The sequence below is a fragment of the Halteromyces radiatus genome, assembly GCF_025201355.1.
Source record: "Halteromyces radiatus strain CBS 162.75 chromosome Unknown BX664scaffold_1, whole genome shotgun sequence".
Lineage (NCBI taxonomy): Eukaryota > Fungi > Mucoromycota > Mucoromycetes > Mucorales > Cunninghamellaceae > Halteromyces > Halteromyces radiatus.
In genome coordinates this window covers 2,413,137-2,438,422 of record NW_026251687.1, presented here as the reverse complement: position 1 = coordinate 2,438,422, position 25,286 = coordinate 2,413,137, and the positions used below count along the sequence as shown (strand labels likewise).

General features: G+C 33.8%; 9 protein-coding genes across 9 annotated transcripts; 3 read left to right on the top strand and 6 right to left on the bottom strand.

Annotated features, from left to right (window-relative positions):
* Nucleotides 1-11: 11 nt before the first annotated feature.
* BX664DRAFT_377329 (P-loop containing nucleoside triphosphate hydrolase protein) lies at nt 12-2,240 on the bottom strand (the record flags this gene model as incomplete). Its single annotated transcript, XM_051548766.1, has 6 exons — nt 12-328; nt 1,105-1,378; nt 1,451-1,594; nt 1,669-1,817; nt 1,896-2,060; nt 2,121-2,240. 6 exons carry the CDS (start codon nt 2,238-2,240, stop codon nt 185-187), a joined length of 996 nt encoding a protein of 331 aa, XP_051404966.1. The 3' UTR covers nt 12-184.
* Nucleotides 2,241-6,405: 4,165 nt separating this feature from the next.
* Nucleotides 6,406-10,378, top strand: BX664DRAFT_321142 (E3 ubiquitin-protein ligase RSP5). The gene is made up of 14 exons (XM_051543237.1): nt 6,406-6,664; nt 6,767-6,854; nt 6,947-7,080; nt 7,178-7,472; nt 7,547-7,627; nt 7,689-7,972; nt 8,049-8,288; nt 8,352-8,604; nt 8,679-8,726; nt 8,804-9,049; nt 9,126-9,263; nt 9,329-9,695; nt 9,768-9,796; nt 9,871-10,378. The coding sequence occupies exons 1-14, from the start codon at nt 6,571-6,573 to the stop codon at nt 9,968-9,970; spliced, it is 2,397 nt and encodes a 798-aa protein (XP_051404965.1). The 5' UTR covers nt 6,406-6,570; the 3' UTR covers nt 9,971-10,378.
* A 91-nt stretch (nt 10,379-10,469) lies between these two features.
* BX664DRAFT_289468 (beta-lactamase-like protein 2) lies at nt 10,470-11,661 on the bottom strand. The gene is made up of 2 exons (XM_051541838.1): nt 11,474-11,661; nt 10,470-11,405 (listed from the first exon to the last, which is right to left on the bottom strand). Exons 1-2 carry the CDS (start codon nt 11,568-11,570, stop codon nt 10,534-10,536), a joined length of 969 nt encoding a protein of 322 aa, XP_051404964.1. The 5' UTR covers nt 11,571-11,661; the 3' UTR covers nt 10,470-10,533.
* On the bottom strand, nt 11,662-13,650 carry BX664DRAFT_321134 (pyridoxal phosphate-dependent transferase). Its single transcript, XM_051543236.1, has 9 exons — nt 13,553-13,650; nt 13,457-13,494; nt 13,267-13,398; nt 13,085-13,198; nt 12,705-13,031; nt 12,491-12,646; nt 12,233-12,427; nt 12,011-12,106; nt 11,662-11,904 (listed from the first exon to the last, which is right to left on the bottom strand). Exons 1-9 carry the CDS (start codon nt 13,605-13,607, stop codon nt 11,755-11,757), a joined length of 1,263 nt encoding a protein of 420 aa, XP_051404963.1. The 5' UTR covers nt 13,608-13,650; the 3' UTR covers nt 11,662-11,754.
* Nucleotides 13,651-13,854: 204 nt separating this feature from the next.
* Nucleotides 13,855-16,788, bottom strand: BX664DRAFT_321132 (Aspartate/glutamate/uridylate kinase). The gene is made up of 4 exons (XM_051543235.1): nt 16,612-16,788; nt 15,882-16,550; nt 14,681-15,770; nt 13,855-14,592 (listed from the first exon to the last, which is right to left on the bottom strand). The coding sequence occupies exons 1-4, from the start codon at nt 16,774-16,776 to the stop codon at nt 13,982-13,984; spliced, it is 2,535 nt and encodes an 844-aa protein (XP_051404962.1). The 5' UTR covers nt 16,777-16,788; the 3' UTR covers nt 13,855-13,981.
* A 594-nt stretch (nt 16,789-17,382) lies between these two features.
* On the top strand, nt 17,383-19,355 carry BX664DRAFT_377323 (argininosuccinate synthase). The gene is made up of 3 exons (XM_051548765.1): nt 17,383-17,616; nt 17,699-17,957; nt 18,089-19,355. The coding sequence occupies exons 1-3, from the start codon at nt 17,428-17,430 to the stop codon at nt 18,877-18,879; spliced, it is 1,239 nt and encodes a 412-aa protein (XP_051404961.1). The 5' UTR covers nt 17,383-17,427; the 3' UTR covers nt 18,880-19,355.
* BX664DRAFT_354808 (uncharacterized protein) lies at nt 19,348-21,908 on the bottom strand. The gene has a single exon (XM_051547763.1). The coding sequence runs from the start codon at nt 21,814-21,816 to the stop codon at nt 19,711-19,713; it is 2,106 nt and encodes a 701-aa protein (XP_051404960.1). The 5' UTR covers nt 21,817-21,908; the 3' UTR covers nt 19,348-19,710.
* Nucleotides 21,909-22,057: 149 nt separating this feature from the next.
* Nucleotides 22,058-22,854, bottom strand: BX664DRAFT_321129 (cytochrome c oxidase subunit VIIc). Its single transcript, XM_051543234.1, has 4 exons — nt 22,651-22,854; nt 22,467-22,554; nt 22,359-22,374; nt 22,058-22,229 (listed from the first exon to the last, which is right to left on the bottom strand). The coding sequence occupies exons 1-4, from the start codon at nt 22,750-22,752 to the stop codon at nt 22,211-22,213; spliced, it is 225 nt and encodes a 74-aa protein (XP_051404959.1). The 5' UTR covers nt 22,753-22,854; the 3' UTR covers nt 22,058-22,210.
* A 384-nt stretch (nt 22,855-23,238) lies between these two features.
* BX664DRAFT_272585 (saccharopine dehydrogenase) lies at nt 23,239-25,187 on the top strand. Its single transcript, XM_051541189.1, has 6 exons — nt 23,239-23,340; nt 23,398-23,483; nt 23,575-23,701; nt 23,797-23,907; nt 24,053-24,161; nt 24,220-25,187. Exons 1-6 carry the CDS (start codon nt 23,330-23,332, stop codon nt 25,126-25,128), a joined length of 1,353 nt encoding a protein of 450 aa, XP_051404958.1. The 5' UTR covers nt 23,239-23,329; the 3' UTR covers nt 25,129-25,187.
* The last annotated feature ends 99 nt before the right edge of the window (nt 25,188-25,286 follow it).

Below are 25,286 nucleotides of genomic sequence, written 5' to 3'. Positions count from 1 at the left end.
TAGATCAAGATAAAATAAAAAAAAAGGATGATTTTTTATTGGATTTTGTAGAGAAAGGAGTGGAACACGCAGTATGAGATATGTACATGATAAAAACAAAATAAATGGCTGATAGAAAAGGTGGAAAATAAGATGACGGAAGGGTAAAACTAAGAGACTAAACTAGTAAAAAAAAAAGGTTGATCTATTGTTCTCCAGGTCGTTTGGCATTGCAAGCTACAATCTTGACTTTATCGGATGATATGGTATCTTGATCAAACTTAAAGTTGGGATTCTCAATGATAAATGTCCATACATCGTCACAGAATCGATACGTATGTAAATGTCCCTAATAATAAAATCAGTAAAATAAAAACATTCATAAATGTTTTTACCTTGACTACTGCACGATTTCGAACCAGCTGAGAAAGTCCTTCAGAGATACTCTTGTCAAAAGTAGTCAATACTCGCATAGCTAGTTGAGGATTGAGATGTCCACTTTGAATAAGTTCATCTAATGAATCGGTCAGTGCCATTCCAATACTATCAAAAAAAAAAAAACAAGAGAAGTCAATGACATATGCAAAAATAAAAAATAAAAAAAAAAGCATGGATATACCTGCTTCGTCGATATAATTCATAAAATGGTGTTGACATGATTTATTGATTATGTGGATGTATATTAAGAAAATATGGACAGAGAATAAAGCCAATAAGAAAAAAAAAAAAAAAGCACAATAACAAAAAAAAAAATTCTGATAACAAAAATACAATCGGGGTGTAAATTTCATTTCAACTACTACAATCCTAATCCACGTCTGCGACGAGGTGTTCCAATAGACATGCGTGACCCAGGTGTTGCAATACGAGCTGTCCTTGCTGTTGCCAATCTTGATTCTTCCTTTCTATTTTCTTCTTCTTCTTCCCTATCACGAGCTGATGATAAAAAGAAAAAAAAAACATAAATTTAGTAAAAAATAATACTAATAACCAATATGTATTTACCTAATTTCAGTTCCATTTCCATATTGAGTCGAGATTCAGTGGCAATATTAGCCAGTCGTTTTTCCTATAGAACAATAAATCAATTATTCCCGTTCATTTATTTAAAAAAAATCATTTTACCTTATGTCCATAGTTCCTGTCTCGATCACGAATAGAAAAGAACATGGGACCCATTTCTGCCAACCAAAATGGATCCACCGCCGTAACACATTGCATATATTCCTTGGACGTCATAATAAGTTCATGATAGACAACATAATCTGGAGTAAATCCAGCACCATAGAGTGCACTTGTAGGATGGAGATGACATTTCATACCACTACGACAATTGACGTATTCCCCAATACCTTTGACTCTAGCAGCTTGATGGAAATAGGCTGAACAAATACATTTTCTATATATAAAAAAAAATAAAAGTTTAGAATTATGTATCTGTATGAATTTCTTTTTTTTTTTTGTTTCTTACCGAATGACATCCCAATCGGTACCACAAGAGACGTATGGCATTTTCAATGTTTTCATAATATCCAATAGTTGTGATCGTACTTCACGGGCTTTGCGCATGGCCTTGGGATGAATAAAGTGTTTGGTGCACCAACTGTCACGGTAACTACATATATAAAAAATATGGAAACAAATTGAGTATCAAAAAGGATAATGATAATAATATTCATATTATCTTACTGGTTTGATTTCCATTGGGTATAAACATGAAGCAGGGTAAGATGATCACTTTCAGGAACAAAGAATTTTTCTCTTGCAAGATCACTTTCTTCCATACGTTCTTTCGGTCGATAAAACACAGATGGTACTGATAACATGGATACAATAGTCTAATAATAATAATAAAAATAAAAAAAAAAAGATAGAATGAGTGATAAGACACAAATCATTGAAGGTAGTATAATTACCAGGACTTCAGCTGTACAGTTTTGATCTTGGGCAGTGATCAACATCTTGGCTAATGAAGGATCCAGAGGGAAATCATTCATTTTAGCACCAGCTGGTGTCAGTTCCCCAGTATTGTCAAGTGCGGATAGAACCCAAAGTTGATACATAGAATTGAGAATGGTATCCTAATATTTAAAAATAGATGAATATGATGATTCCTACAAAAAAAAAAAAATCATTATTACCTGAGGAGGAGGATCCATAAAATCAAACTCTAAAAGATCTTTTACACCTAAAGATTTGAGAAGTAACACCACACTAGCAAGATTGGTACGTTGGATTTCAGGAATAGTATTGACAAACATTTCATTTCGATAAGCTTCTTCCGTATAAAGTCGATAGGCAACACTATCCAAAAAAAAAAAAAAAAAAATTAGATATTTTCATCTATGTTACTATATTTGTATTTTTTTTTCCTTTACCCAGGTCCAGTTCTACCAGCACGACCACTTCGCTGATTTCCATTTGCTTGACTGATTGGTGTAATTTGAAGAGCATCCATACCAATACGAGGATTGTATACCTTGAGCTTACAAAATCCAGTATCAATAACATACATGATACCATCAACTAAAACAAATAAAATGAGAATGAATATTTGATAATATAATAATAATAATAATAATTATACCTGTCAATGAAGTTTCAGCAATGTTGGTAGCTACAATCACCTTTCTAGCATTGTCTTCTGATCGCTGGAAAATCTTTGCTTGTAAATCTGCAGGTAGTTGTGAATAAATAGGAAGAATAGCCAATGGTGGAGGTTCATCAAGTTGATCAAGGCGTTCTGTATATGTGAAAATAAGGTTAATCAGTATTCCCATTTGTTTATATCATCTGTAATCCTACCTTTTAAAACTTGACAAGTAATTTCAATATCTTCTTGACCAGTCATGAAAATAAGGATATCACCTTGAGGTTGAGATAAATGGATAGCCAGAGCTTGCTTGACAGCACTATCGACATAGTCTTCACATGGTGTTTTGCTGAACATCACATCCACAGGGAAAGTTCGACCAGGAATATTGAAACACACCGCATTTCCAAAGAATTGTGAGAACTATCAATTATGAATAATAAATTAATATCAATTAAAAAAAAAATTCAACTGAGTCACTTACGCGATCAGCATTCATCGTAGCTGATGTCACAATCAGTTTCAGATCTCGACGTCGAGCCAACACTATTCGAATAATAAAAAAGAAAAGAGTTCAGACACCATTCTAAATTTTTTCATATTGTTACTTACATTTCTTGAGAATACCCATAAGTACATCCGTATTCAAGGCCCGTTCGTGAGCTTCATCCATAATGATGGCACTATATTGATCCAAATCCGGAGAATTGATAGATTCACGTAAGAGAATACCATCCGTCATATCTATAAGATATATAGTTAGTAATACAATTTATAAACCTCCCATTGATTAACTTACATCTGATAAGTGTATTTTCCGAAGTTTGATCTTCAAAACGGATCGTATAACCAACTAGGTCACCAAGTTTTGTCTATCATATAACACACACACAAAAAAAAAAAAAATCAGTCATCATAATCATTCATCGTTCATTCTATCTACTTACACCCATTTCTTCAGAAACACGCTTTGCAACAGACATTGCAGCCACACGACGAGGTTGAGTACAACTGATTTTGCCATAGGTTGTATAACCATCTTCATGTAAATATTGAGTCAATTGCGTTGTTTTCCCTGACCCAGTTTCACCAACAATAATAACAACTAAAGAAAAATAAATTAGAGAAAAATAGCATATATTAAAAATTCAATTTACCTTGATTATCCCTGACCACCTTCAATAATTCTTCACGAACACCAAATACAGGTAAGTATTCACGTTGTTCACGCATAGATCGAGTTCTTGCAAAATCGCTAACAGCTTCAGATGATTTGAGATGAGAAGCAAACTTGGATTCACCACGTTCTTCATTTTCCCCGGTTTGTGCTTGAGTCCGTGATTCTACAAATTAAAAAAAAAAAAGGTAAATGAGTGATTAATAACCTTTATATGTTTTTTTTTCTTCTTTTGATTATATCTTACCTTCATCTTCCTTATTTTTCACTCCCATTACATTGCCCAAAGTAGTTCCAGCTAGTTCAAATTTGGTCCCTTTTGCTCGTTCAGCTTGTTCTCTTTTTTCCCTGACAAGTCGACTACCTTTGCGAGAGATGATGGCCATATCAGAAGTTGGATCTCGAACATGTTGTACAGCTTCTGTTTGCTTGGTATATACCAATCGACCGTCTAAGAAAGGAGGTTTGATATCATGAACAAGGACATGAACACGATTCTATAATAAATAATGATATTAAAATTATACATTCTTTCCTTTTTTTTTTTATGTACTTACTTCACTATCATCATCAAAGTCCGTATCGATTTCTCGTCGTTGAGCAACACCACTGCTAAGCATTCGACTTGCTTCCCACATTTCTGTATCTCGATTGTATTGAGCTTGTCTTGCTGTCAATTTCTTCAATTGTTTTTGAGCGAGTTCTTCTTCTTTGACCTTGTCATGTGTTTCGTATTCAGCAAATGGGTTGTGTGTTTCATCCATGACCTAAAGAATGGATCATAAAAATAAAAGAAATAATAATCAGTCAACTTTCCTCTAATGCCTAGACTTGACTTTTTTTTCTTGTAAAACTTACTCCATTTTCTTCCATTCCATACCAATCACGATCCAATTGTGCTTGTTCATCTTCCCATCGTTGTCGATCTTCTTCATCACCTGGGTATTCTTCAGGATAATCTAAAGCAGCCTCGTCATATGCCGTTGATCGTACACTTGGAGTACCAAAATCCCAATCTGAACGTGAATCACCCACTCTAGGAGTCATGCCACCAGTAGATAATCGTGGAGTAAAAGGTTCTCTATCGTCTTTTGGAGTCATACTTGCCCATTGATCACGTTTGATAAGTCCACCTCGCTTTGGTGTTGCTGAACCGCTTTGTGGAGATGGTGATAATGATGGTGTCCTTGATCCTCTATCGCGATATCTATCGTCTCGTTCACTATCACGTCTTCGATGATGACGATCATTATCTCTTCGATATCTGTCATCATATCCGTCACGTCCTGATCTATCATTATCACGATCACGTCGATACCGATCATCCCTTGATGAGCCATGTAATCCACTATCTATTGATAACAAAAAAAAAAAAAAAAAAGAGAGGGAGAAATTCAATTATCTAGTTTCCCATTCTTCATTTTAGACTTACTTCGATTTCTTTCGCGGTCCCTTCGTTTCATACTTTCCATTCTTCGTATGGCCGATTCAGATAATCCACCTGGATTCGATGGTGTCTCCATTCTATGTGATCGATATCTTCCTTGTTGTTTTGGCATATCTACACAATTCATCAAATGGAGGTTAAAAATAAATAAATAAATAAAAAAAAATAAAAAACTTTGAATAATAATAATGATAAATATCTTACCAGTATCATCAATAGTTGAACTATCATCATCCCATTGTGAAGTTGATTCTAATTTCACCTTTTTTTCTTCATGGACTATATCAGATTTATTCTTTGCTGCTTCAGCTGCACGTTTCTTTCGAGCTAATTCGTCCAATCCAAGTAGAGATTTCGGTGCAGGTGCTTTAAAGACGGGTCGTTGCTATAAATAATAGATTAAATATTGTTCATTATTAAATCATTTTTTTTTCATCACTTACTTCATCTGATTTTGAAGATTTGTTGCGACCAATAAGACCACCAGGTAAGTTGTTTCCTAAAACTAAGACTTCACCTTTTGTATCTTCATCGATGGATACCGTTGGACCAGAGAATTCTTTTTGAGAAGATGTTTTTGCATGATCGGTAATCTTGGTGTAAGTAGTTTGTAAAAAGTCATTGTTGAATCTACCAAATGTTTTACAGGCTAAAGAAAAGATGAAATAAAATAAGTTGTTTGCATAAAATAAATACTGGTTTCAAAAAAAATAATAATTTTTTTTTTATATTACCTGAGGCAAATTTTTCAAAACTTCTATCGTTTGTTGCTATTTGAATAACACGTTTGGCAAGTTGATCATTAGGATTAGGTAAATTGAGTGCACGAGAGAAATCAATAGCGATTTCATGAGTGAACTCGTCTTGATTTGACATATTTTTAAATAAAAAAAAAAAAAAAAGAATAAAGAAAAAGTGAAGAAAAAGGGAGAGACACACACTCTCACACACATATATATAATATTATGGGGGATCATATTTCAAATACCGCCTGCTGTGTGATGGAGAAAAGGAAGCCACTGTTTTCTGTCCAACCATTGGTCCAATTCACTCTCTTTTTTTTTTTCTCAACATCGAAAGCCGATTTTTTTTTCTTTTTTTTCGCTTCTTTTTTTCTTTTTGGTATTTTAACTCGTTATACATTTATTACAGTCATTGTTGTTTATTTCAATAGAAGAACAAAAACGAACATTTTAGTTATTCGATTACTTTTTATTAAGTGAAGAATAGAAAGTTACCTTTTTTTTTTTCTTCATTCTTTTTTTATTATTATATTTATTATTATTATTTTTTTTCCATCAAACCCTTTATTTTATTATCATCCTTACAGTTTTACTTCAAATTCACTTGGATTCTTGAACTGAAACATACACCATGTCAAGTCAAACAAGAACTGTACGTCTTACTGTGATTGCTGCTGATGGTTTAATTAAGAAAGATCTTTTCTTTAAGTTGCCTGATCCTTTCGGTACATGAATTACATTTATACAGTTTGTCGTCGTTTTTTTTTTATCTTTTCTTTTATTAATATTATTTCCCTCTCTCCTTTTTTATGTATCTATTTATGTAGCTGTGGTGACTGTGGATGGTGAACAAACTCATACAACAACTGTTATGAAGAAAACTTTAAATCCTTATTGGAATGAAAGTTTTGATTTGTAAGTACTAAAATAAAATAAAATAAAAAAAAAGGAGAAAAATCAATACTCATTTTTTTTTTTTTGATTGTGCTATAATTGAAATTCTATAGACAAGTCTCAAATCAAAGTGTAATTGCAGTACAAGTCTTTGATCAAAAGAAATTCAAAAAGAAGGATCAAGGCTTTCTTGGTGTTATTAATGTTCAAGTCAGTTCTGTATTTGATCTTGATGTTGGGGGTGATGGTAAGTTATATAAAAATGGATCAATTCTCTTGGCCTTTTTTTTTTTTTTTGTCCTTTTTATTTTTTTTTATTTTTGTCTCACGTTTTCTTTTTTTAGAAATGCTTACACTGGATTTGAAAAAGTCAAATGGCAACGAAACTGTACATGGCAAATTGATTCTGAATATATCTACTAATGTCAACGCTCCTATTCGTAATGGTACCAATACCCTTGCTCCAGCATCAAATAATAGTACCAACGTTTCAAGTTCATCTTTATCTCGTCAAGCCAATGGAGAACCATCTACTTCTTTTCCAGTTTCATTGGATACCACAGAAGCAGCCACATCTTCTTCTTCAACCAATACACCAACTCCACGAACAGATGAAAGACATGCTGATTTACCGCCAGGGTACGTTACAAATATACTAATATAATATATATATTCTATAAACAAACAAAAATTGATGAAAATTTTTTTTATAGTTGGGAAAGACGTGTAGATCATCTTGGTCGTCCCTATTATGTTGATCACAATAATCGAACAACAACATGGAAACCTCCAACGTAAGTAATTAATTAAAGTTAAAAATTAGATCTTACTGATATCATGTTTTTTTTTTATTAGAGCAAATACAGTACAAGATCAACAACAACAAACAGAAAGGGAACGACAACGACATAATGCACGAGGACTTCCAGAAGAACGATCAAGTGCTGCTACCAGTGCCACCTCTCTTGACAATCGACCTGCATCTACTATTTCTACATCTGGTGCTTCTACATCTACTGCACAACCTTCTGCTCCAACTTCCTCTCATGCATCAACGACTACACCAAGTGCACCCAATGTTTTACCTGTTCAGAATAATATGACTACTGCTGGATCTGGTCCATTACCAGCTGGTTGGGGTATGTATTGATATTTTACATATCTTTTTTTTTTTTTTAATAATTCACCATTTTCTTTTCTTCTTCTTCTTATTAGAAATGCGAACTACCGCAGAAGGTCGTCCTTATTTTGTTGATCACAATACTCGAACAACTACTTGGGTGGATCCAAGACGACAACAATATATTAGCACCATTGGCCCTGGTTCCAACCTTCAAGTCCAAGTACAACCTGTATCATCATTAGGTCCTTTACCTTCTGGATGGGAAATGCGTTTGACATCTACTGGTCGTGTTTACTTTGTCGATCACAATACTAAAACAACTACATGGGATGGTAAGATATTTGATTATAAATGAAACAGATGATTAATTATATTTCTATGATATATATATATAGATCCTCGTTTACCAAGTAGCCTTGATCAAAACGTACCTCAATATAAACGTGACTTCCGGCGTAAATTGATTTATTTCCGATCACAACCTTCTTTACGACCAGTACCTGGACAATGTCATATCAAGGTTCGTCGTGAAAACATTTTTGAAGATGCCTATGCTGAAGTAATGCGTCAAGCTCCTGCAGATCTCAAGAAACGACTCATGATCAAGTTTGATGGTGAAGATGGTTTAGATTATGGTGGTTTATCAAGGTTTGTATTTCACAACTCAAACCTTCTTTATATCGAAACTCATTTTTTTTTTGTTGTTTGTTTGCTTTATATAGAGAGTTCTTCTTTTTACTTTCACATGAAATGTTCAATCCCTTTTATTGGTAAGAAACTCACGATAACAAAAAAGAAAAAAAAAACATAACATTGATTATTATTATTATTATTATTTTAATTCTAGTTTATTCGAATATTCTGCTCACGACAACTATACATTACAAATCAATCCTCATTCTGGTATTAATCCTGAACATTTGAATTACTTTAAATTTATTGGTCGCGTGGTTGGTTTGGCTATATTCCATCGTCGTTTCTTGGATGCCTTCTTCATTGTTTCTTTCTACAAGATGATTTTGAACAAACGTGTTACTGTGGCTGATATGGAAAGTGTGGATGCCGATTTCCATCGAAGTTTGATGTGGATTCTGTAAGTGGATGATTGAAAAAAGAAAAATCATAGATAAATGGCTAATCTTGATTATTATATTATTTTTTTTTTTTAGTGACAATGATATTACCGACGTACTTGATCTTACCTTTTCTACAGATGACGATCGATTTGGTGAAATGGTGACAGTGGATCTTAAACCTGGTGGTCGTGATATTGAAGTTACTGAAGAAAACAAGAAAGAATATGTCAAGTAAGTAAAAGAGACTAAGAAAAAAGAAGTGGAGGAAAGAGACTTAATTTTTTTTTTTTTTGAAGTTTGATCACTGAATGGCGTATTTCAAAACGTGTGGATGAACAATTCCAAGCATTCAAGGAAGGTTTCAATCAACTTATTCCTCAAGATTTGATCAATGTGTTTGATGAACGTGAATTGGAACTATTGATTGGTGGTATTGCCGAAATCGATGTCGACGATTGGAAGAAGCACACCGATTATCGTGGATATACTGAACAAGATGATGTCATCCAATGGTTCTGGACTTGTGTACGCTCTTGGGATAGTGAAAAGAAATCTCGTTTATTACAATTCACTACTGGAACTTCTCGTATTCCTGTCAATGGATTCAAAGATTTACAAGGAAGTGATGGTCCTAGACGATTCACCATTGAAAAAAGTGGAGAGGTAAAAATATAAAACATGTTGACAACAAAACCCAAGGACAATCATTAATATCATGATCTTTTTTTTTTTTAGGTTTCCCAACTTCCAAAGGCACATACTTGGTAAAGAGAGAAAAGAAAAGGGAGAGTGACGTGACTATACTAATATGTATTTTTTTTGTTAATCATTTCAATAGTTTCAATCGGATAGATATGCCTCCTTATCAATCTTTCCAAAGTCTAGTAGCGAAATTGACTCTTGCTGTGGAAGAAACAATGGGCTTTGGTCAAGAATAGAAATATTATACAACTACTTTTTTTTTTCTTTTTTTGGTTTTACACAATCTTCCCGTCATACAACACCAATATGTTACCCTCAAACAATTGACTCGAATCTATTTAGTATATTTTTTTTTTTTCATTATCATATAATTCCCTTTTCCCCATTTCTTTTTTTTTTTATCTAGTAACAGTACCATCTCTTTTTTTACCTTTATTTTTCTCTCACACATACTATTCTTTTTTTTTTTTTTGATTATCCTGTTACTTACATATTCTTTATCCCCCATTGACAGTTGTACTTTCCCCCTTTTTATTTTCTCTCTTTTATTTGTCAATTCGATGAAATAAAACAAGATCAACATTACTTTTTAACTTTTTTTTTTGTAGATATGTCTATATAGAAAAACAACATGACCTAATAATCCTTTACTAATACAATGTGAAAATCTGAAACGGAAATTCGTATAATGGTGAATAGAATATGATCATGATAGAGAGCATGATAATACAATAATAATGAGACATGAATATCTTTATTATTAACAACAAATTCTAAACTAAAAAAAAAAAGAAAAAAATTAAAGACGATGCCATTTTTTCGATAAAAGATCAGCCCTTTTCCACGATCCATGGGGAGGCGAAGATTCATTAGATTTATCCCAAGTCACCCGACGATCCTTTTCCAATTTCAAGAGATGTAACAAGACGCTATGAGCAGCAGGCAAGTGAAGAGAGGCAGGATAATCACGATAAAGCACTTGCACGATTTCCATGGGAGTAGATGGTTTGTTCAAAAAATCCAAGACTTGTTGTTCCCGTTGTTCACGATGAGCGATATATTCCTTGATTTTCGGCAGAGCAGGTTCTACAATAGGGCCATGGCCAGGGTATAAACGCACAGGATGTAAACGCAAGATGGATCTCAAGCCCTCTAGATAGGCAGACAGGTCTTCAAAAACAGCCGTGCCTTGACCTAAAATACAATCGGCTGTAAACACACTTTGTTCCTCTTCCAACCAAAACGTGCAGTGATCTTGTGTATGTCCAGGAGTATGCAATACTTTCAAGGTGGCGCCTTCTGTTTGAAAGACTTGCTGATCATGCAATGGATGGACGTGAATATCAGGTGGGAAATGTTGTAAATGACCAAGGTCAGCGGTATCTATCACGGTAATGTTGTCATTGGTTATTGAACAAGAAGAAGAAGAAGAAGATATGGGGAATTTGTGCACACGAATTCCTTTTCGTTGGAAGAATGGTGTAGATAATATTCCTTCCAAACCACCAAAATGATCCTTATGTCCATGAGAAATAATCACATCCGAGATATATGCTTGCGGCGAAATGGCCTGTAATGACTGTTCAAGTAATGGTACATAGTCAGGAACACCTTCTCCACAATCCAATAGTAATTTTCGTGGTCCTGTACCAATAAGATATGTATTTGTACCTTGAAAAAAAAAAGATATCGTCAGTTCCCACATACTATTAGCTTATCAATCATAATTCTTTCTTTACCTTGAAGAGTGAAACGACCAGGATTGCCACCCAACACCCGCCATACTCTATCTGATAAACGAGTAAAAGGTGCTAACTTTGTAAGAGTTTCAGTCATAAAATGTATTAAATAAGTGGAATAGTTAAAAATAAAAAAAGAAAGAGAGAGACGAGAACATAAAAAGGATGGGGAAGACAAAGAAAAAAAGAGCTGAGTTCATATCCTGACATTTTTATTGTTCATCAAAAACAAAAAAGGAAATCCAGTCGTAAAATACAGGAAAAACTAGTTGATATAGAAACTAATGATTTTCTATTGTTACCCCATTGAGAGCAGCTTCTTCTTGAATGACTATGGCAAGACGACGTAAAGCTTCATCCGCTTCTTCATAGGATACATTACTAAACGATAATCTGACATAAGGTGTCATCCCACCATTAGGTAAAAAGGCCTAAAATACATAATAATAAATAAATAATAAAAAAAAAAAATAGATCAAATAAGCTTTTTGAAGTATATTTTTCATCTGTTTTTCAAAAAAAAAAAAAAAACTTTACTTCACCAGGAACAGCCACTACATTTCTTGCTGTTGCTTTTGTCATGATCACTTCCTTTGAATCCGTAATACCACCAAGTAATTTCATCCAAACAAACTAATACAAAAAAAATAAAATAAAAAATAAAATAATATATATATATATATATATAAGATTGAATATCATAATAGGAGAATACTTTTTTTTTTTTTTTTTTTTTTTTTTTTTGCTTCAAATTGTTACCATGCCACTATCCGGAATATCCCATTCAGCATAACCTTTCATATGCCGTTCCAATAATTCAATAAACGCCTTGGCCTTGTCTTCATAAAATGATGACACTTTTCTTACATGAGCATCGAATCCATCATATCCCCACTTTTCCAATAATTCATAGGCTGCCAATTGTGATATACCAGAAGGTTGTAAATTTGTTGACTATTAGTCATATGTAAAAAAAAAAAAAAGTGAGTATATTTATATTTCTGATTTATGTATTACCTGTGAATGTATATTGATTTGATCTATCAATACTTGAGGACCAGTAGCAAAACCAATACGTAAACCAGAAGAGAGAATCTTGCTCAAACTATCAAAACGAAGAACACGACCATCTACATCAATGGATAAATAGGAAGGGATACGATCTTTGCGAAACTATTTCCAAATATCAATCCATCAATAAAAATAAATAAATAAATAAAAAAGAGGTTACCTGTAAATAGTAGTAAGGATCATCTTCAAGAATCAAAATCCCATATTTTTGACAGATAGAGTAAATCTCTTGTTTTCTTTCAAAGGAGGCACTAACACCAGAAGGATTTTGACCGGATGGAATAACATAAAGAATACGAGGACGAGGTTTTTCATGGATAGGCCATTCTTGAAGAATACGTTGTAATTCATCAGGCATCAAACCCGAAGCATCGGTGGAAACACCGACCAGCTGACATGGCTGTGATTTCAAAAAGCTTAATACACCGGTATAAGTAGGATTTTCTACCAAAATAGGAGTACCAGGATTGATGAACATTTGAAGTGCCTATGGAGAAAAAGTATGTTAAAAGTAATCTTTTATATATATCATCCCATTACCTTTGTAATAAGATCTTGAGATCCAACACCAATGGTAAGTCCAAATTCAACCTTGGGTTTATGTTCCACTTGTTGTAATCCTTTTAACCATTGATTCAATGGACTAAATCCACTCTATAAAAAAAAAAAAAATCAATTCACACAGCATGAACCCCGTGAGAAAAATAAAATCAAAAACTTACTGTCAAATCATATGAGAGACATTTCTTGAAGTGTTCCGCGTCCACTTGAATAACTTGACCTGTTTTCAATGTTAACTGCATACTTTCATAAGGAAACGTATCTGGATTAGGGTTACCAGCCCCTAAAGAGATCTAATGGTAATCGAGTTAGTCATGTTGTTCATGTTATTCTTTTTTTTTTATATCGTACCATTCCCTTCCTTGCCACAAAAGGAGCAAGAGCGCGAACTATTATCATATAATTTGTCATGAGCTTTGTCATATCATAAAAAAACATAGTACTTACTTGGAGATGGTTGTCTATTCTTGCTTTCATCGCTAAGGTAACTACGATAATCCATGGTGTTAATAAATAATAAGAATAATAAAGAGAAAAAAAAAAAAAAGAGAAAGGAAGAGAAAAAGGAACGTCAGCCATTTTTTTTTCATTATTATTATCATTATCAGTTGCCTTATTCCCCAAAAGGAAATGCGAAGGAGATTTAAACTTTTCTTACACTTGAACCTCCAGGTCAACACAAAACTTGATGGTGAATGATATATGTAGTTTTAGTAAACAAACAAGGGATGGAAATCAATAAATAGGAATGATGATTATAATTACTTTTTTTTTATTATTGAACAATCAATGAAGTAAATAAAAATGATAATAATGTAATATAAGATGCTGGGGGGAGAAAAAAAGATACAGTAATAACAATATAAAAAAAAAAATCTATTCTATAGGAATACCAGCATATTCATCGAAACCAAGAGCCAAGTTAAGATTTTGAACAGCTTGAGTGGCACTACCTTTAAGAAGATTATCTATGGTAGTAATAATGACAGCACGACGACCTTCAGGATGAACGGCGAACCCACCGATACGAACAAAATGTTTGCCAGAATTGTCACGAACATAGGGTTCACCTTGATCCAATACATGCACTAACTTTTCATCTTGATAATATTCCTGGAAGGCCGATTTGATATCACGACTGGACATAGGCTTGGCCAAAGGAACATTAACAGTCAAAGAGATACCTTGGAACCAAGAAGCAACATGAGGAATAAAGTTGACCCGAGTACCCAATTGATGAGATACTTCACGTTCATGGATATGGCCTGTCAAGGTGTAAGGTAATAAATTATCATGTAAAACAGCAGGATCATTCTTGGGAGAAGGTTTGGTGCCAGCACCCGAGTAACCTGACACACCAAATACTGTTGGAGAGGATAACTTGTCCAAGAAAGGTAATAAGGGTCGTAAAGACATTTGTGCACCTGTGGCATAACATCCAGGATTGGAGATTCGATTAGCTCCTTGTAAATTGACTCGATTGAATTCTACAAAAAAAAAAAAAAAAAGAAAAAAAAAGAAATCAAATAGAAGGTTAGGGGGCTACGTTTTTTTTTTTTTTTTTTTATTATTTACCAGGTAAACCATAAGTCCAAGTATCATCAAATCGATAATCAGCACCCAAATCAATAATCACTTTGTTCTTTGAATCACCTTCCTTGACATCCTTTTCAATTTGATGGACAAAAGGAGTACAAACGCCATTAGGTAAAGCCATTACCCAAGCATCGACTTGTTCTTGTGCCTTGAGATCATCAGGTTTCAAATTGACATAGGTTAAATCAGCCTTGGTGTAACCTTCTAAAGGTTTACCTTCTAATTCACGAGAGCTAACATGGGTCAAATTCATATGGGGATGATTGTTGATGATGTTAACAAGTTCCTTTCCAGTATAGCCACGAGCACCAATAAGACCAATGTTCTTTTTTTGATGTGTAACTGTAGCAAATCCTCGACGTTGTTGATAACCCAAGGTAGAATAAGCACGAGTACCAGAAGGAACGGTTTGTCCATTGAATCCATCCAAAGTTTGCTTTACCTTATCAGAATCTTGAATACCGTAGAAGAACATGGTACTTCCATCTTTGGGGTTGCGAAGAGAACCATCAGCACGTTCGAAATGCCATGATCGATCCAAATTAGCTTCTCCTTCCTTTGCATCCACACGCCAAGTCAATACATTATGATCTTTTCGAATAGTGTTCCAAAGATTGTCAGGTACATTGTTGAGAACAGCTGTCTTGCTAGCTAATAATTTTTCTAATACTGCAGGTTGACTTGGATCAGAAGGATCACTTGTAACAACAGCCAAAACTTGTCCAGGTTCATCAGTGTAAATATTGACTTTAGGTTTTTGTTGTAATTCACGGAGATAACTTGCTACAGAAGTTGTTCCAGACTTGACCACATTATCTTCAGCTTCCATGATACGGCGGAGTTTGTCAGGATCAACTTGATCCAATTGGTCATACTTGAATAATTTGTGTCCTCGACGAATCAAAGTACCAGCACCAGAGTCTGTAAATAATTCCTTATGAAGATGACCGGCAGAGATGATAGCAACAGAAGAAGATCGAGGAAGTCCATCCAATAATTCCTTACATTGACGAATCTTGAGTTTTGTACCATATTTAACCCAAGGTTCTTTGAGTAAATCATCATATTCCTAAAAGAAAAAAAAATAATAAAAAAAGGTCAGTAGAGTGATTTTTAGATTTGTGTGTATGATGAGTGATTTGAAAGAAAATGCGTGATTTTTTTTTTTTTTGTAACTTACTTCATCCAAATTGATCACATCAATTTTCTTTCCAGTAACACCATGATATAATCCATTCTTTTCATTCAAAAAGACAATTTTCAAAGGTTCCAAAACAGTAGCTAATTCAGCGGCAGCAACGTCAGCATTCACATTCAGGATTTGACCATCAGGTGTTTCAGCCAAAGAGGTTAAAATGGGGAGAGTACCAGCACGGATAGATGATTCGATGACTTCCTTATTGACACTCTTGATTTGACCCACATAACCATACTTTTCTTTATCCAAATAGTCAGCAACAAATACACCTCCTGGAATAGGACGAGCACGAGTACCATGACGTTCCAAAGCATCCACGAGTTTCAAATTTTCAGCCAAAAATACCTTGCGAGCAATTTCCAATGTTTGAGGGTCAGTAATACGAATACCTTCTTCATATTGAGGTTCAATACCAGCATCGTCCAATAAGCGATTCAACTGAGGACCGGCACCATGTAATACAATAGGATATAAACCAACACGATTCAAAAAAGTTAAAGCTGATGCTAAGGTTTCAAGTTCATCTGTCAATACGGCACCACCCACCTTGATGACAGCAAACTTTTGAGATTCCACCGAGGAGAAGTGACGAAGGTATTGTTCTACTTCTTTTCGAGAGCCAATATTGTAAAGAAGTTTGACAATTGTTTCCTATAAAATAAAATTTTTCTTTAGTATATATATATAATTTTAATTATAGTATTTCCTTTACCTTTTCAGAAGTAGCACTGGCATCTTGGTTACTGTATCCTCGACGACTTTGTAAACTAGGTTGTTGATAAAGGGTATTGACAATAGCTCGACTAGTTAAACGAGCACCTAATCGATAAGTCAAAGGTCGAGAGGCTACTATTTGTCGAGCACTAGCAGAAAGCATCTCCAACAAATAATAATAATAATAATAAAAAAAAAAGAATAGAAATAAGAAAGAAAAGAGAATAATAAAAAAAAAGATGAGACAAGACCTTTTTCCTGCCTGATCGGAATATCAATTCTGATTTTCCTTTTTTTTTTTTTTTTTTTTATCTTGATTGAGATAAAGGTGTAGAGTGACTTGCCCAGTTTGTACATAATGACTCACACTTGGAAAAAAAAAATCTTGAAAATCTTCAAACTCAAAAAAAAAAAAAAAGATAGAGATAATACACTAAAACCTGTTGACTCATTTTATAAGACTTCTTTTTGATTAAAATTTTTTTTTCTTTTCTACTTGAATAATAATAATCAATCTTCTTTATACATAAATCATAGTAAAATTGTTTATATTCATCTTTATAAGATTTATTAACCATTATTCTCTCTTTATTACCTCACTTTGTGGGGTAAAAATTGATAATCGTAGCTGATAGTGAATAATACCTTGAGACGGAATGATCGTAAGCGGACACTCAATATTGGCTTCCCTTTTTTGCTTTTAAAAAGGCCAATTTTTTTTCTTCTTTTTTTTTTTCTTTTCTTTTTCTAATTCAATACTTTTTTTTTTATATATTTCTTAAATATTTTTTTAGTTACATAAAACACATATACAATGGCTGGTGAAAAAGGAAAGGTTCTTCTTGCTTATTCTGGTGGTCTTGATACTTCTTGTATTTTGGCTTGGTTAATTGAACAAGGTTATGAAGTCATGGCTTACATTGCTGATGTTGGTCAAGAAGAAGACTTTGAAGCTGCTCGTAAAAAGGCTCTTGCAGTTGGTGCATCCAAGGTGTTTGTTGAAGTAAGTACTTGATATATATATATATATATAAGTCTAATATTGACGTGTTTTTCATATATATATTCTTTTTAATTCTTAATAGGATCTTAAAGAAGAATTTGTTAAGGAACTTATCTTCCCTGCTATTCAAGCTAATGCTATCTATGAATCTGTTTATCTTTTGGGTACTTCTTTGGCGCGCCCTGTCATTGCTCGTAAGCAAATTGAAATCGCTGCTCGTGAAGGTTGTCAATTTGTGTCTCATGGTTGTACTGGTAAGGGTAATGATCAAGTTCGATTTGAATTGGCCTATTATGCTTTGAAACCTGATATTCAAGTCATCGCTCCTTGGAGATTACCTGGTAAGCAAAAAAAAAAAAAAAAATCAAGGATAGAAATGGTTGTTTTTGATGGCTTTGGTTTGGTTGAGTGATTCGTGTCATTGGTTTGAATGCGTGTGAAACTAAACTCAAATTTTTTTTTTCTATCTTAGTATTCTTTGAACGATTTGCTGGTCGAAAGGATTTATTGGCTTTTGCTGCTGAAAAGGGTATCCCTGTTGTTCAAACTGCTGCCAAACCTTGGTCTACTGATGAAAACTTATTCCATATCTCATATGAAGCTGGTATTCTGGAAGATCCCAACGTGACTCCTCCTAAAGATATGTGGAAATTAACTGTTGATCCTGAAGACGCACCAAACACACCTGAAAGAATCACTATTTCTTTCGAAAAAGGTATTCCTGTCAAGGTTGTTAATCACAATGATGGTACTGAAGTCACTGAACCTGTTGCCTTGTTCACCTATCTCAATACTATCGCTCGTCGAAATGGTATTGGTCGTATTGATATTGTGGAATCTCGATTTATTGGTGTTAAATCTCGAGGTTGTTACGAAACTCCCGGTGGTACTATTCTTCGTACTTGTCACGTTGATTTGGAAGGTCTCTGTTTGGATGGTCAAATGCGTGCTCTTCGTGATCAAAACATCACTGTTCCTTACTCTCGAGCTCTCTACAATGGTCTCTACTTCTCTCCTGAATGTGAATTATTGAATCAATCTATTGCCTTTACACAACGTAACGTCACTGGTGACGTGAAAGCCAAGCTATACAAAGGTAATGTTATTATTGAAGGTCGTGTTGCTCGTGGTGATGGTGCCAAGTTATATGATATGCAAGAATCTTCCATGGATGAACAAGGTGGTTACAATCCTCAAGATGCTGATGGTTTTATTAAGATTCATTCTATTCGTCTCAAGAAATTCACTCCTGCCAATCAATAAGATTGACAATTATACATAGTTCCGTTTTTCCCCCCATTTTGTTTCATCTCCTTACTGCATTTTTTTTCCTTTGTTTATTCATTTGTTTTATATATTAATAATAAAGAAAATGTTTCGTTTTTTTTTTAAGTATTGTATGTACAATCTATTGATATTAACAACTGTAACTTTTCTTTGTTCTATTGATGGTTTTTGAATCATCCACTTTTAAAAAACGGAAGAAAGTCATATACAGTTAATATTTTTGGTAGTACTATATCTGAATTCTACCCAGATTTTCCCATCTGCATATGATACCATTTCATTTCTTTACGCAATGGGAAAAATGAAGTAAGATGGAACAGAATAAACAAGACTGAATCGCGTTTACTTTTTTTTTTTTCCTACTCTGTGATTAGAGTCTCTTTGTATCGAGTTGTTTGATGAATACATGAAATGTTCATAGACAGATTGATGATTGATTGTCGATGATTGATTGTCGATGATTGATTGAACGATGACAGATTGTTGATGATTGATTGATGATGATTGGATAATATGGATGATAATATATGAATGATAATATGGAGGATAATATGATATCTTATTACGATGACAAAAATTTCACGATGATTCCTATGATGGTAATATTGGCATAAAAATAGATATATTAATGTATTTTATTTTATTTTATTTTATTTTTTAATCAAATTTGGATAATAGATACAAGAATATAAAACAAATAAAATAAATTTCAATAATATAAACAGGATAAATACAATAAAAAAAAATAGAATAAAGAAGAGGAATATGGTATCATGTATATAAAAAAAAAAATCTATATATAGTTGTTCAAAAGTGTTCCACAAATCGACTAGTCTTCAAGGATCCTTCACGCCAACTGTTTCTTGCAGACTGAGAAGCACTACCCGTCACGTTGGATGATGCAGGGGGATGATTTGTCACTAAAGATTCTTGTTGTTGTGAGTGGGTCGTTAGGCTACTATCATGAAGACGATCGTGCATATTGTAATCGTCGTTGATCTTGATCATAGATTCTTCCGCAGGCTGATGCATTTCCACTTCTTGTGGTGCTGGTCCTGGTGCTGGTCCTTCTGATCGTATTAACGCGGATGATGTATCTTCTGCTGTAAGTGGGTTGGAGACTTTTCGTTGCTGTAGTTCTTGCTGTTGTGGTCGTAGTCGTCGAAGTATGAGAGATAAAGATCGTTGAAGTTGATTTGCCCAAGTAGTTGCATTATCACCATCGTTCGTGTAAACATTGTGTCGATGTTCACCTTGTTGTCTTGATGTAGATCCAATATTTCTTTCTTCATTTCTACTTCGTTGTTGCGTCGTCATAGGGTGAGTTGATTGTTTTTTTTTGTGACGCCACCATAGTAAAACAAGTACCAGTAAAAAAGCAGCTCCTATTACTCCCAAAAGTGTTGACAATACAATAACTAGGGTATGATTATCGTCATTATCATTTTGTTGACCGTCGGTTGGAAAAGGGGATGGAGAAGGGGAAGAAGAAGAGAGTAAAGTTGATAGCCAGGCTGGAGTGGTTAAAAAAGTGCGATCGGTTATATTCCAAAAGCGGAGTGAGAATTGATTGCTTGATGAAATAGTTGACGATGATAATGATGATGATGATAATGATGATAATGATAATGATGATGATGATAATGATGATGATGATGGCATGTCACGGTCATTCACACTGTTCCCACCATAAAATATAATAGTATTTTCCACACGCGTTGCTGATCCACCGTTGATTGAATTAAAAGAGGAAGTGGATGATGTATCAGTTGGTTGCCATGCTAAATGCACAAAAGGTAGAGAAGACGATGATGATGATTCGGTTCCAATATCCAAGATCCAATATCCGTCAAGATGAGTAGCATTATTATTTGTATCTATTTTTTGTTGACGTTGTTCCCTGCGATAACCTGGAATGTCTTGATGTATTTGTTGTTGTTGCTCTGCATCAAAATGAGTCACGTTTTCGTCCAATGTTGCATTAATCACCGTGTCGATCCAGGCAGGCACAATCAATAAAGTATCGTTTTTGTTGATATCATTTGTGTTGTTATTGTTGATCATAACAGCTTGGACGTGATTCGTAATACTGGTAAAATTCAATAGATGACCAATCCAAGCCATGGAGGAGATATCGAAACAATAGATCGAGACATTATATAATGATGATGATGATGATGATTGTTCCACATTAAAAAAAAGAATCCATGATGATGTTGTAACTAAAGTTGCGCTATTCAGATGAATATCGATATTCAAAGGTATAGATGAAGATAATATCGACCAAGTCCATTGTAGTTGATCATTGCTTGCATCCAATAGCCATGTTGATAATGAAGTGTTATTTTTCGCAAGAACTAATACCGTGTCATCATTCATAATCGTTGCTGCCACTGTGTCTAAATCGGGTGGAGATGTTTGTTGATTCCCTGAATAATCTACGGATGATGTTATAGTCCATGTCAAAGAATTCAGATCGATGGTAGCATTGTGTAATAAGGATGAATAAAACAGAATGGCTTGTCCGTAACTAGTTACTGTACAAATAGATGCTGCTATTGATGATGATGATGATGATGGATTGGGAATCCATTGTATAGAGGGTGTCTGTGTTGAATTAGGTGTGAGAGTGTCATTCGAAAATCTGAGTGATAATGATGTTGAATTAGTATCTTGACCTTGTAATATAAAAAGGGTATTATTGTATGATAAAGCACAATGATTTTTCCTAGGTAATCCAAGAACTGTAAGAAGATTTTGATTGATATCAACTGCATTCGCTAACATCATTGGCCAACAACAAAATATACTAAGCCAAACAAAAACATTCTTCCTAGAAACATCAACAACACGGTTCAGTAGTGCAATGCAGTCAATATCATCCGATATCGTCCGACGTGATGTGCATAGCATGGCGATAGTAGTGTATGATGATGTTATTGGTGATGATAATGTTGTTGGTGAAAATGAAGAGGAAGAAGAGAAGGAAAAAAGAAGGAACGAACAAAAAAAAAAAAAAAAAAAAAAGAGACATAAGTAATTAGAAATCCAGATTTCAACTTACATAAAAAAGGTCAAGCCCAGAGCCACATGACGATCGTTAGGGACACAAAGACGCTGATGTATATATTTATAACAACATAAAAGGCATGAATTTTATTTTTAAAACAAAAAAAAAACAAAGGCGTTTCTTTTATTGACAAAAAAAAATGTGTATGATGTGACAAAGAGGGAATTGATATCTAAAGAGCAAGATGAAGAGGGTAGACTACCTACAGGTCAGAAATAAATGTCATATATTCTTTCTTTAGTTGGCAGCCTTGTAGCTATTTTCAAAAAAAAAAAAAATGGTGAGATGATTTTTGAGTTTGCCACAATTCCTTTTTTTTCTTTTAATAATCAATCTTGGCCCGTTTCCTTAGCCACTCTAATCTAATTCAAATCATTTCACTTACAATTGCCAGTAAGCACCTAAAAAAAAATGAACACAAAGGATACAAATAAGTATGACATGAAAACTATTTTTAACTGAAGTTTTTTTTTTTTTTTTTTTATGTTCTTACCAAGGAAAGGAGCACCGAAACCCAAACCGAGATAAAGAGTCATCTTGATGGCAAGAGCAGCACGGTTCTTGGTGCTGAAAGGAAGGTTCTATATAAATAAAATAAAACAAGGTCAGTATTTCTGATTGAATTAAAGTGGCACTCATTAAAAAAAAAAGATCCTTAATTGTTTTTCAATGCTTACTTGACCGTTGCTGTTTTCAAAGTGATACAAGTCGGAACGCATGATTTGACGAGTAGCCAAGCGAGAACGGATGGCGGAACGAGCAATAACGTTGGAGTACATGATAATAGTAAAGAAAGAGTAGGGAGGATGAAGAGAAGGAAAAAAAAAAAAAATCAAAAGTGGAAAAGGAAAAAAAAATTTTGTTTTGTGGTTGTTGGCCGGGGGGAATTCCAAAGGTTTGAAATTCCGAGTATAGTTGGACCAACGTCACTTTGGACCTCACTGATCAAAAAAAAAAAAAAAAAGGGACGTGTGCCTCAGATACTACTAACAAATTACCACCACACTTTTATAGATTGATAATGAATAAAATAGAATACTAGCAGCAATTATTCTATAAAAAAGTAAACAATGGTTATATAGTCACAGTAAGGATTTTATTACCAATGAACTCAGCGATCTAGTGAGAGGTTTACACAATTCATCATAAAAAAAAAAGAAGATAATCGTTCATTGAATGTAAAAATGCATCAATTTTGAAAAGATTTCCATCTTGATATATAATCCATAAAAGGAAAGAGATCCTTTTGAAATAAACTCCGGAACCTTTTATAAAATTCATAAAAACTATCAAATTTTACGAGTTTCTCTTTTTTTTTTCCATTCTTCTTTCTTTCCTTCTTTCTTTATTGTTATTATGTCTGAAAAGTAAGTCTTTTATATTAATTAAAAATAGTTAATTAACTTTTTATTCACTTTTTATAGAAAGATTCTTTTACTCGGTTCTGGTTTTGTTGCTGCTCCTGCTGTTGAATACATTCTTCGACGTCCTGAAAATAAGCTTACTATTGGTAAAAAGGAAAAAAATAAGATAAAGATAACCTAACTTTTTTTTTATATATATATCTTATCTTTTTTTTTCAACTTTTATTCTTTTATTAGCTAGTAGACGTCTTGAAAATGCTGAAGCTCTAGTTAAACAATATCCTGCTGCTACTGCTGTTTCTTGTGATATTAACAATGAAAAGGCTATTGAAGATTTAGTGGCTCAACATGACCTTGTTATTAGGTAAGATAATATAACAAAGAACGCGTTCATATAAGTAGAATGAACTTTATTCATTCCAAATTATTATTGATTTGGATTTTATTATCTTTTTCTAGTTTGATCCCTTATATCTATCATGCCTTGGTTATCAAAGCTGCTGTCAAACATAAGAAGAATGTTGTCACTACATCATATGTATCTCCAGCTATGATGGAATACGATCAAGCGTAAGTAATCTTTTTTTTTTTTTTTTTTTTTTTTTTTTTTTTAGTGGAGACTGTGAGAAAAAAATCGGAGTTATGATGAGAATCCTTTGTATAAGGTATACTAACTAAACCTATTTTTTTTTTCTTTTGTTTGTTTTCATTTTAGTGCAAAGGATGCTGGTATCACTGTGATGAATGAAATTGGTCTTGATCCTGGTATTGATCATTTGTATGCTGTTCGTACTATTGAAGAAGTGCATAATCAAGGTGGAAAGGTAATGAATGAAAGATATAAAATATGCATAGTACTTACTCATCATTTTTTTTTGTTAGCTTCTTGAATTCATTTCTTTCTGTGGTGGTTTACCTGCTCCTGAAAATTCTAATAATCCATTTGGTTATAAATTCTCTTGGTCTGCTCGTGGAGTCTTGTTGGCATTGAAAAACACTGCAAAATATCTTGAAAATGGCAAGGTGATTGAAGTATCTGGTACTCAATTAATGGATTCTGCTCGCAAATTGAACACTGGTTATCCTGGATTTGCTTTTGTTGGTTATGGTAATCGTGATTCCACTCCTTATGACAAACGTTATAATATCCCTGAAGCTCAAACAATCATCCGTGGTACTCTCCGTTATGATGGTTTTTGTCAATTTGTCAAGGCTTTGTTCAAACTTGGATTCCTTAGTGAAGATGTTCAAGCTCATTTGACCAGTGATGCTCCTGAAATTGCATGGAACCAAGTGATTGCCAAAGCATCTGGAGCTAAGAGTACTCACGAAAATGATTTGAAGGCGGCTATCATTGCCAAGTGTGAACTTGAAAACGACGACAACAAGGCTCAAATTTTAGATGGTATGCGATGGGTCGGATTCTTCTCCAACAACAAGGTTCATCGTCGTAATAACTTGCTTGACACATTCTGTGCTACTTTGGAAGAAAAGATGCAATATGAAAAAGGTGAACGTGATTTGGTTTTCTTACAACATCGATTTGAAATTGAATTGAAGGATGGTTCTCGACAAACTCGTACATCTACTCTTGTTGAATATGGTAAACCCGATGGATTCTCAGCCATGGCCAAGACTGTGGGTGTTCCTTGTGGTATTGCAGTACAATTGATTTTGGATGGTAAACTTAATAAAACTGGTGTTCTCGCTCCCATGTCATCTGATATCAATGACCCTATTATTGAATTGCTTGAACAAGAAGGTATTGGTATGGTAGAAAAGATCTTGTAAATTTAGATTAGAATTAACTTTTCAAATAAAAAAATTGAATATGTTATCTGTCGTTTAAATCTTTGATTGACATTTGAAAAAATCGGCTTTTTGGTCATGGGTGGGTTGGTCATCGGGAATCAATAAGGCGGCAAATCTTTTTGACGATGGCCTAACAA

Bases quoted from the DNA above. Each gene is read 5' to 3' on its own strand.
- BX664DRAFT_289468 (XM_051541838.1), bottom strand. From the start codon at position 11,570: ATGACTGAAACTCTTACAAAGTTAGCACCTTTTACTCGTTTATCAGAT. The intron at 11,406-11,473 runs GTAAAGAAAGAA...TTTTTTTTCAAG, and splicing joins TGGTCGTTTCACTCTTCAAG to GTACAAATACATATCTTATT.
- BX664DRAFT_354808 (XM_051547763.1), bottom strand. From the start codon at position 21,816: ATGCTATGCACATCACGTCGGACGATATCGGATGATATTGACTGCATT.
- BX664DRAFT_272585 (XM_051541189.1), top strand. The intron at 23,484-23,574 runs GTAAAAAGGAAA...TTCTTTTATTAG, and splicing joins TGAAAATAAGCTTACTATTG to CTAGTAGACGTCTTGAAAAT. The intron at 23,702-23,796 runs GTAAGATAATAT...ATCTTTTTCTAG, and splicing joins CAACATGACCTTGTTATTAG to TTTGATCCCTTATATCTATC.
- BX664DRAFT_321142 (XM_051543237.1), top strand. From the start codon at position 6,571: ATGTCAAGTCAAACAAGAACTGTACGTCTTACTGTGATTGCTGCTGAT. The intron at 6,665-6,766 runs GTACATGAATTA...CTATTTATGTAG, and splicing joins TAAGTTGCCTGATCCTTTCG to CTGTGGTGACTGTGGATGGT. The intron at 7,473-7,546 runs GTACGTTACAAA...TTTTTTTTATAG, and splicing joins CATGCTGATTTACCGCCAGG to TTGGGAAAGACGTGTAGATC.
- BX664DRAFT_377323 (XM_051548765.1), top strand. From the start codon at position 17,428: ATGGCTGGTGAAAAAGGAAAGGTTCTTCTTGCTTATTCTGGTGGTCTT. The intron at 17,617-17,698 runs GTAAGTACTTGA...AATTCTTAATAG, and splicing joins CATCCAAGGTGTTTGTTGAA to GATCTTAAAGAAGAATTTGT. The intron at 17,958-18,088 runs GTAAGCAAAAAA...TTTCTATCTTAG, and splicing joins CGCTCCTTGGAGATTACCTG to TATTCTTTGAACGATTTGCT.
- BX664DRAFT_321129 (XM_051543234.1), bottom strand. From the start codon at position 22,752: ATGTACTCCAACGTTATTGCTCGTTCCGCCATCCGTTCTCGCTTGGCT. The intron at 22,555-22,650 runs GTAAGCATTGAA...TTATTTATATAG, and splicing joins TTGAAAACAGCAACGGTCAA to AACCTTCCTTTCAGCACCAA.
- BX664DRAFT_321132 (XM_051543235.1), bottom strand. From the start codon at position 16,776: ATGCTTTCTGCTAGTGCTCGACAAATAGTAGCCTCTCGACCTTTGACT. The intron at 16,551-16,611 runs GTAAAGGAAATA...TTTATTTTATAG, and splicing joins CCAGTGCTACTTCTGAAAAG to GAAACAATTGTCAAACTTCT. The intron at 15,771-15,881 runs GTAAGTTACAAA...TTTTTCTTTTAG, and splicing joins ATGTGATCAATTTGGATGAA to GAATATGATGATTTACTCAA.
- BX664DRAFT_321134 (XM_051543236.1), bottom strand. From the start codon at position 13,607: ATGGATTATCGTAGTTACCTTAGCGATGAAAGCAAGAATAGACAACCA. The intron at 13,399-13,456 runs GTACGATATAAA...GATTACCATTAG, and splicing joins TTGTGGCAAGGAAGGGAATG to ATCTCTTTAGGGGCTGGTAA. The intron at 13,199-13,266 runs GTAAGTTTTTGA...TTTTTTTTATAG, and splicing joins GTCTCTCATATGATTTGACA to AGTGGATTTAGTCCATTGAA.